Here is a 9,853-nt window from a genome sequence, read left to right as displayed (position 1 = left end):
CTGTACCAGCTACATCTAAGAACTGCACCTGAAAAGGAAACAGATTTCATTTGGTACTTTGAGAACAATGGGCAGGCACCTTACCATAGCTTAATTGTCAGAGAAGTCCCCGCAATTATGAAGAAACGTATTACCTTTATGGAAAACAAACACATTTGGATGTATTTAAAAGCACAACAGATCAATTAAGGGCCAAAGGCAAGTGTTAGAATCTCTCAGGTCATCCCACATGTGATGGGCTGTTCCTGCTGATGCAAATACTCTTCTCCTCCTGTCTTCCCATCTTGTATCCTTTCTCTGCTTACCAGAGCATCTTGGCTCAGGATGAACAGCTAAGACGGGTAGTGTGCTGTATTAATGAGGCCAAAGAAAAGGTCTGAGCCTTGTCTGAGTTACTAAGTCTCACAGGGTGAAAAAAATTCCCCAGTTATCAAAGCTACTGCATCTATCCTAGAGGCACTATGTATTGCTCAGCCCAAAAGAGACTATACATAGTGAGTTGAACTCACTCCTAACCTAGGCCATAAAAACAAACCCTCAATCTTCAGGGTTTGGATCCTACAATGGGTAATATTCCTTGATAAAAGTATCTAATAGACCACCGACCTACTATAAAGTTATTGAATGAATTAACCACAGTTGGGTTCATTTTTCTTAGTCTCTATGCGGAAGCACAACTGTAAACTTCAGTCTCAGCTTTTTCAATTGTTCAGTTATCCTCACACCTGTCAAGATCAGGTGTTTTTGTGACCTAAGGACTTTAGAATAGCGCTCCACCTACTTTTCAAGGCAAGTTCCCTTTCCTTTTATGATAGAGTATGGGCGCATCAAGTTCTAAGGTTTTTATACCTCCAGACTTGAAGCATCTTCTCTTGAAACTATGAATAAACACTTAACTTCCTGTCTGTAACAATAAGGATTAGAGAATACATTTTTTAATCTTTCATTTTGTTTCCGTGGCTCCATTTTCTAAAGCCCATGCCCATTGTGTTTGCTTGTTTAAACAGTTCTTATAACACTTTTCTTAACTCCATCTAAACAACAGCATCCGACTCATTATGATTACTACCTGAGTTCAAATCAGAGGGCTGTCAGTCACTACCACCTGGGTGGCCTAGAATAGTTTTCTTCTGTACCTCAGTTTCCCCACATGTAAAATGTATATAAATAAAATGATGTGTCAAAGCCTGCAGTCAAATGCGCAAAGCAAAATTCATTCTTTATTAATTCATCATGTGACAAATGTTCACTGCCTGCCTAGCACTATCAATTAATGTCTTCCCCCTAACTTATCTCCGAAAAGTTTTTAGACAAATATATATCTTAAGTGTACTACCCTCAAAAGCATTCCATTTAATGAATGGGACGAAACCTACTTAAAGCTACCCAATTTTTATATATTTGAAGTTACAGAAAGCACAGTTAAAGAACCTATCAGATTTAAAAAGCAGTTTTCAAAAAGACATTTTTTTTTTTACTAGTAACAAACATGACAATACAATTATTGTTTTGGGATTTACTTTGTGGTTTTATGATATAAGTTACTTATGTGTCAAAAAGACTGTGCACGCTATGGAAAACAGTGTGGAGATTTCTTAAAAAACTGGAAATAGAACTGCCATATGACCCAGCAATCCCACTTCTGGGCATACACACTGAGGAAACCAGATCTGAAAGAGACACGTGCACCCCAATGTTCATCACAGCACTGTTTATAATAGCCAGGACATGGAAGCAACCTAGATGCCCATCAGCAGATGAATGGATAAGGAAGCTGTGGTACATATACACCATGGAATATTACTCAGCCGTTAAAAAGAATTCATTTGAATCAGTCCTAATGAGATGGATGAAACTGGAGCCCATTATACAGAGTGAAGTAAGCCAGAAAGATAAAGATATGTGTTACAGCATACTAACACATATATATGGAATTTAGAAAGATGGTAATGATAACCCTATATGCAAAACAGAAAAAGAGACACAGAAATACAGAACAGACTTTTGAACTCTGTGGGAGAATGTGAGGGTGGGATATTTCAAAAGAACAGCATGTATACTATCTATGGTGAAACAGATCACCAGCCCAGGTGGGATGCATGAGACAAGTGCTCGGGCCTGGTGCACTGGGAAGACCCAGAGGAATCAGGTGGAGAGGGAGGTGGGAGGGGGGATCGGGATGGGGAATACGTGTAAATCTATGGCTGATAAGAAAAAAAAAACAAAACTTTGTCTTAGCAATAAAAAAAAAAAAAAAAAAAAAAAGACTGTGCAAAACTCAAGAATAAAGAAAAAGGAAAAGGAAAATGACCGACAGAAGTGAGCGCACTGTGCTGCCACACTTGTCAGAACCACCTTCCTATCCCAGAGGACGACAAGGCGCTGCTGGTGGATTCTGAGATACGAGAAAGCTTCTTGTACTTAAAAGTGTGAAGGAGAGGGAGGTGAGGGTTAAGAACTGAACTGTAAAACCTGTCAAACGTGAGATACCATGATCTGAAGCAAGTCTACTGCACCAGACTCTCATCCAGACTTGTAGGACTTCTTTTGTAAAACACACTAGTATGGCTTTGCCCATGATAGGTCTATGTAATAAAATAAATGAAATCATCATCCTAAATGAAAACTCTTTATTTATAAAGAAAATCATAGGACATGTAAAAGTGATTTAGAATGCAAAAAAAAAAAAAAGGAAATGTTTCAATTTCCAGGGTGACAATGGACACATTGCAGTATAATGTGCCCAAATCAACACTTCTATTCTGGCACTAATGGTTCATGTAATTCTACCTATAGCAAAAAAAAAAAAAATTTTAAACAATGGTTACAGGGGGTTAAGAGATGAAGAAATCAGAGTATTCTTGTTTTATATGTACAATTTCAGTTTGGGGTGATGAAAAAGTTCTGGAAATGCATAGTAGTGATGGTTACGCAGCAATGTGGATGTACTTAATGCCACTGAGCTGCACACTCAGAAATGGTTTAAATGGTAAATGTTAGCTATGTGCATTCCCTCCCCCCCCACACAAAATTTACTGTTAGTAGTCTTAAAAATGAAAACATAAAAGAATAACATGTTACTTGTTATAAATTCTTGTTCATCTAGGCTGCTAATAAAAATTCCCCAAAGCAACGAAATTAAAATAGGCACCCAATTAGATTAAGCAAACCTCTAACATAACAAAAATATTTTGCCATTGTCGAAGTACCTTAGCCATGCCAGGAGGATATACCTATTAAATTTTATGCACATACACAATTATGGCCAAGATAACGATAAATCTGTATAACCACAGCCAAACGGTAAAAGAAATCACGCTGGGGGTCAATACGTAATGCAGACCCGAAACCCCTGTTCCTACAGAATTAGCAGGCTTGCACGCAAGACCAGGTGTGGAACAAAAAGGGCTGCGAAAACGCAGCCTGTGCCTGGAGTCTCCCCCGCCCGCTCCCTTCCCCCGAGCTGGGCCGCGTTCCGCCGGCTTACCACCAGGCCGAGGACGAGGGTGCGGACTCGCTCTCCTATCTCTGGCGAAATGTCATTGCCAAACTGCTGCAAGGTAGTGAGGAACCGCTTCAGCTTGCTGAGCTGCCTGGCGCCGCAGGCTGGGGGCAGCTGTTGATTCGCCAGAGACGAGGAGGAAGAGGAGGACGGCCCGTTGCTGAAGCCGTTGGGCGGCGACGGGGCGCCATTCAAGGCCGTGGGCGAATGGCTCGTGCCATTGGTTACTGTCGAAGGGCGCGAAGTCAGAAAGAAGAAGGTAAACGGGCAAAGAACGGCAACAAGGAAGTCACAACTAAGGGTCCCTCCCTTCCAGCCTGGGGCCTCTGGGTCATTTCAAAGCTGCGGGGTGTCTGGTGAGATGCTTTGACGTCACAGGGTGGCCAGGCGCTCGGGGCCCCGTGACGCCAGGGCGGACCCCGCACCCTGCACAGAGATGCTCCGCACAGAAGCTGGTGGTCAATGGGGGCTGGCTGGGGCGCGGGGCCAGCCCTGCCTCCCAGCCCGCATATGCCAGCCACCTGAAACGCTTCAAACACAGAACAAACAGCGTTTTGGATGTCAGCTTTTTGTCGCAGGCTTACATCAATGTAACAGAACTATTCCTTTCTACACGGCTCCCCGAGAGAAAGTGTACATTTGGTGGAGACTAAATTTATCACTGGACATTTTTAATCATGTTTTGTACACACAACTGACATCTGTGTTTATAGAAAGAGTACTTTCAAGTTTTAACCTTATACCACCCAATTAGAAGGCTATTTTCTCCCCCTCATATTTCTTAACCACTGCTTTAAGGAAAACACAAATTTTATGTAAGAAGCCAAAATGGATATGGTAATTATCGAAGAGTTATTTCTAGAAACCGAAAGGGGCCATCTCAATCCAACTAACTGCGTGGATGGGCAGTAACATGGTGAATTCATTCAATAAAATTTACTTGAACATCAAGGTAATAATCTGTAAGAAATAGGGTAGAAAAATTGACACATTTCTCACCAAAGAAACTATTGACTTTATCATGTTAGATCTTTATCAAACCCATCTTTTCAGGATAATTTGGATAAATGGCCTCCAATGGTAGTCTGAAGATGTTATAAGTACCTTATCATCCTTTAAAGTTTCAAGAAAATAAAATGGTCTTGTCCTAAGTGAGGACCAGAGCTACCTGTCAAGAAATGACATCTCACTAGGCCCTCTCACAGCAGAAGACACCTATCACTGAGACTCTGGGTAAAAAGAAACCAAATGCAAGTGTAATGGGGTTACAACTTGGCGCTCTTGCAGCCCCCTGCTCCTCACATGTCTGGAAAGGTCTTTTAAATGGCAGGGCAATAGTTCGTAAATAGCCTGGATATCTCTTTTGCTGATCCCTTATGCCCCCACAGATCTATTTTTGCTTATTAGTTATTTTTCATTGACATATAGATTTCAGGGCACATGGTCTGTAAATATTAGTTTCACAAATTGTTGATGACATTCTGACCAGGACTTTCAGATGGAGGAAAACAAAGCTATCCCCCATCCCTACTAAAATCTACAGGCATGAAAGGGAAGCTGGCATTCTGTCAGAATAGTCTGTCCTTTCCTAGACTGACACAAAACGCAGTACACTCCACTGGTTCAGAACACAAGTCCTGAGCCAAGCTGAAATGGAATAAACATTAAATAAATGTCTGACAGGTTCAACACAAGAAAGATGCTCCTTATTTCAAAAAGCTTTCTGCATGCTTTGGTTGCGTAAAACAATCCCCCTTTTAACTTAAGAATGTAGATTTTAACATTATTTGTAAATAATGGAAGAAAGTGGTATTAGAAGATCAGAAGGAACCTGGAAATAATTGCAGCCTATTAACATGTTCCAAGTCAAAAGGAGCAAGCTAAAATGGGATCTTCGTTTATGCGTAAGACATTATGCTGGATCTTCTTGTCCCTTGACTTTTATTTGCAGAAAACAAAATTAATTTGAGCTTGAAAACAAAAAACACAGAAATGTCTACTTACACGTCGTTGGTGTAAATGAACTCGTTCTGGGAGCCCCTTGAGTTGTTGGGGGAGGTGGCATCGTGGGAGGAGTCAGCCTGGATGGGGTCTTCACATCCACAGGTGAGTCTGGCATCGTGGACTGCTTCTCAGTACGATCTGGGGGACGCCACCACGATCATGTTATTTGGCTCTTTAAGCACCTCGGGGTTTTCTTTTTCTTTTTTAGCACCTCAGTTTTATAAGTGGGGCTCATCTTTTTTTACAAGCAAGGTAACAGAAGAAACCTAGCATCTTCTATCAATAAAATAGGTCTATCTACTGAGGCTTAAATCAAGACTTTATCATGCAAACCCCTCTGAAGAAGGTGTAGCACAGATGGGAGGACCTCATTTCTAACTGGGTAATTTTACATCCTATTGTTATTTCTGGCTTGGGCAGATGCTACCTTTGGTAGTGTTATATGCAACAGCACAACTTCACTTGAAGCTGAAGCCAACATTAGCAAGATGTAAAAAATAGATGAGGAAGTGGGCCGGTAATGAAGCCCTCAGGCAGCTCAGAAAGTACACAAATCTGAGGCTGTTATGCAGGTGGGATCCTGTTAGACGCTGATGTTCTGCGGTAACTTTTTTGGTAATACCTGCCATCCCTTTTCCATGCTTAGTTTTCCAGGCTAATAGATGAAGCAGGCTATGTCTCCTGGTCATAACCTCTCACTTCATTTTTTTTTCTGACCTGTTTGAAAAATCACCACTACATAAATGTCACACAATGAAGTTATTATTGACTTAGAATTTATGAGTTTATCATCCACCATTTAAAAAATATGTAACCAATACTTCAACTAACAATCTCCGGCAGAGGAAGAATGGAAAAATACAAAACTGAGAACTCAAAAGAACTAAAGACCCTCCTAATATTTTTTTTATGAGTAGGTGACAGAGAGAAATTTCCTGACTACCCAATAAAGTACTTCAGGACTTTTATACTAAGTGTGTTTTTCTCTTGCAGTTTCAAACTTCTCAATCTAATCTACTCAGAGAAACAGATCTCCAGTTTAAAAAAAAAAGGGGGTGTTTGCTTTTTTTTTAAGATGCAATTTTCTACCAAATATGTGTACCCATGCACACATACCCCCAAAAATGTTTCTGAGGTGCCTCTTGCAGCCTGAGGCACAGATATCTACCAACTGGACTTTCTGAAAAGTAAAACAACATAGACTATTCATAAGAATGGGTCTCTTAAAACATCATTATGATCACCATAGTGAAACAGTCTCAAAATTACTTATCAATTATTAAAATGAAAAGCTCAAATTATTACTATGACAATTCCAAATCGACCTCACCTTTATTCAAAGCAATTTCATAGGACTTGGGATGCAATAGAACGTAACATTTGAAAGCTGAAATAGCGCAGATACCACATAAGGGAAGGTGTAATGAAAGAATGAAAGTAATCACCATTCTAATAAAGAATATTTTGAAAGATGAATCAGTGAACAGTAAGTATCAGGATCTCTATTTCTTCGTCTGTACTGCTGGCTGAATAACAATGACTATCCCTATAGTGGATAAGTGTTCCAAGTGAAATGATGGTGAAACACATGGAGATCACCTCTACCTTTATCTTATTATTAAAAACTTGTCCTCATATGCTATTCCAGAGCACTTTACAACCAATGCCAGTGAATAACCTATTCTCGAGAAAAGCAGAAGTTAGGCAGGCTCAAAACTACTTCTTTGATAGTTAAATTCATTGCACAGTCTACTCACCTCAACCAACCTCAGCAACAAGGGAATAAATAGCTTTCCACTTATGCTGCAGCTTAGGGAAGAGGTACAGCAGCGAATACAAGTCTCCCTAAATAAAGGCAAATATTTCTCTCTTGCCAAGGAAGGAAGGATAAAGGCAGGCTTGCCAGAGTCGGCTGGGAGATAACAGTGGGAACTGCTGGTCCATCTGGTTTGCATTCTGCTAACACTCACACGGAGCTGTTAGCGAAGGCAGTCCAGACCCACAGATTTGAAGCACGTGGCTGCACAGAGAAAGGAAGGGGGCGGGGGGAGGGGGAGTGGGAAAAACAGAAAATAAATAAATAAACAGAGCAAGCAAGAGAAGGGAAGACGAGAAAGAGGGAACACACCAAAAAAGCAGGGAGAAAGGAGCCTGAAGAGGGAGAGAAGTCACAACGGACAGCCTAAGCACCCTGAAAGGCTGAGCCTTGGGAGGAAGTCACAATGGACAGCTTAAGCACCCCAAAAGGCGGAGCCTTGGGAGGAAGTCACAATGGACAGCTTCAGCACCCCAAAAGGCAGAGCCTTGCAAGGAAGTCACAATGGACAGCTTCAGCACCCCGAAAGGCTGAGCCTTGGGAGGAAGTCACAATGAATAGCTTCAACACCCCGAAAGGCAGAACCTTGGGAGGAAGTCACAAGGGACAGCTTCAGCACCCCGAAAGGCAGAGCCTTGGGAGGAAGTCACAAGGGACAGCTTCAGCACCCCGAAAGGCAGAGCCTTGGGAGGAAGTCACAAGGGACAGCTTCAGCACCCCGAAAGGCAGAGCCTTGGTAGACACGGGCCCTGCCTCACCTTGATGCAATTCCTGAGCAAGATCTAAACTTGAGAATATATCCTACACCCACTTTTTACTACTCTTCCTCCAACAGCCCACACTAAGAAAAAAGGGATAATAAACAAGTTGACAATGGGTTTCCTCTTCACACTCTTTTAAGATAAAATTTGCATTTGTCTTCTTCTGCCCAGTATTAGAAAGATTTTTGACATACTTGCAATTGTAATCTGAATACCTTTTGAATACCTATCTTGGTCCACTTATGTAACATGATTCCTATCCAGAATTTAACCATAATGACAGCAATAACTATTATAAAACGCAGAGGAACAACTTTTGTTTTTTTAATTTCTGAAATGTCATCATTTTAGGGGCAATAACCACTAAGCCAGTGAAGAGCAAAACACCACACTTTTAACAGTAATATACACATTCTCACCAGAATGTATGTACATGAGTATGTGTATTTAGGATTTTGACATCGGCCACATTGCTGTGATGGTTAGCTTCACTCTGATGAAACGGAGTTCCAACCCAGAGGTCCTACAAACTTTGACAAAGTGGGACCATATGTAACTCATTCTGCGCTGTTCACTGCAGTCAGTCCAAAATTGAGATAGATGGTGAAATAACCAGCCAGGCCTAAGCCATACATATACACACAAAAACCCTCTGGAGCAGAGAGATGCAAGTAAACTCAGAAAATGTGTTTTAACTATGCTGAGTTCTGTTGCATTTGTTTTGGATTATTTAAAAAAAAAACACATTTTGAAATATATTCTTGAAATTTCTATAGCAAACAGTAAAAGAGCTATGATTTAATCATAGAAGTATTTCATTCCATTTCAAATTAGAGGATATAGTAAAACCAATATTAAGCTATGATATTTCTTATGCAGTTTTCTATTTATGAAAATTATATTGTTCTTGTATGTAATTTCTATTTTTAGTTGCTGTGGGGGAAAGCTGACATTTATTGACACAAAATGATAAACCCAAAAAGAGAGAAAGAAAAAAAGTTATCAGATCAGTAAATTATGTATTTTAAAAAAGAATCATCTACCTTAATGATTTACACCACTTCTAAACAACATCTTCCCTATATGGTAAGTTTTCAACTCATATGGCAGATATCCAACACATATGTACCAAAGATGGCTGATGCATGGAAGGAAATGTGGTATATATAAATATATTACTGATAGCATTTCAATACCCAATTCAATGTCAGGGCCTTCTAGAAGTGGTATGTTTTCCATTTCCTTTTTTGTTGTTGTTATTTTATGTGAAAAGGTATGGCATAATCCGCCATGGCACTTATTTTACTTTTAGTTAGTTCAAATAGTTCCAGATGTGTCTTCACAGTATGAAGAACAGGCATTCTACATTTCCCTTGTTTACATACCATTCTAGAGATGATTGCTGTAAAAGAATTCAGTACTGGTCTAATGAACAGTGTAACATTTTCTATCAGAGTTCATCATGTCAATTTGCAAAGAAGAAATATCTGTTTCACAGGTGTTATGGACTGAGGAGCTTTTCGGTCAATTAGTACTTAGTTCAGAGTTAGTCTTATTTGAGTGTTAGTTACGAAAGCTACAAGGCATGCACCAAAGAGGATTAAGCCCAAGTGGAACCAAAGACCAAGGTACTATTAAATGGAGAGGCAGGAGGAAAACACTGGCACAGAGTTTGATTTTTATTTCTCTGGAAAATATAGCCATTATGGTTCTGACAAAGGAGTCATTTAGTGATTCCAGTGACTGGGTGTGAGATGTTACCGGCAACTG

At 40.3% G+C, this 9,853-nt stretch overlaps 1 protein-coding gene across 9 annotated transcripts in view; it reads right to left on the bottom strand.

Annotated features, from left to right (window-relative positions):
• The window catches only part of RUNX1T1 (RUNX1 partner transcriptional co-repressor 1), a 149,681-nt gene that overhangs the window by 56,202 nt on the left and 83,626 nt on the right, over positions 1-9,853 (bottom strand). For all 9 annotated transcript variants that reach the window (XM_043880217.1, XM_043880214.1, XM_043880216.1 and 6 more), the window contains 2 exons: positions 5,507-5,644; positions 3,488-3,729 (listed from right to left, as the gene is read on the bottom strand). In XM_043880217.1, the coding sequence (XP_043736152.1) occupies positions 3,488-3,729; positions 5,507-5,644 (380 nt within the window). The remainder of the gene's footprint in view (positions 1-3,487; positions 3,730-5,506; positions 5,645-9,853) is intronic.

The sequence above is a fragment of the Cervus elaphus genome, chromosome 21, assembly GCF_910594005.1.
Source record: "Cervus elaphus chromosome 21, mCerEla1.1, whole genome shotgun sequence".
Classification (NCBI taxonomy): domain Eukaryota; kingdom Metazoa; phylum Chordata; class Mammalia; order Artiodactyla; family Cervidae; genus Cervus; species Cervus elaphus.
This window is presented reverse-complemented; position numbering and strand designations above follow the sequence as displayed.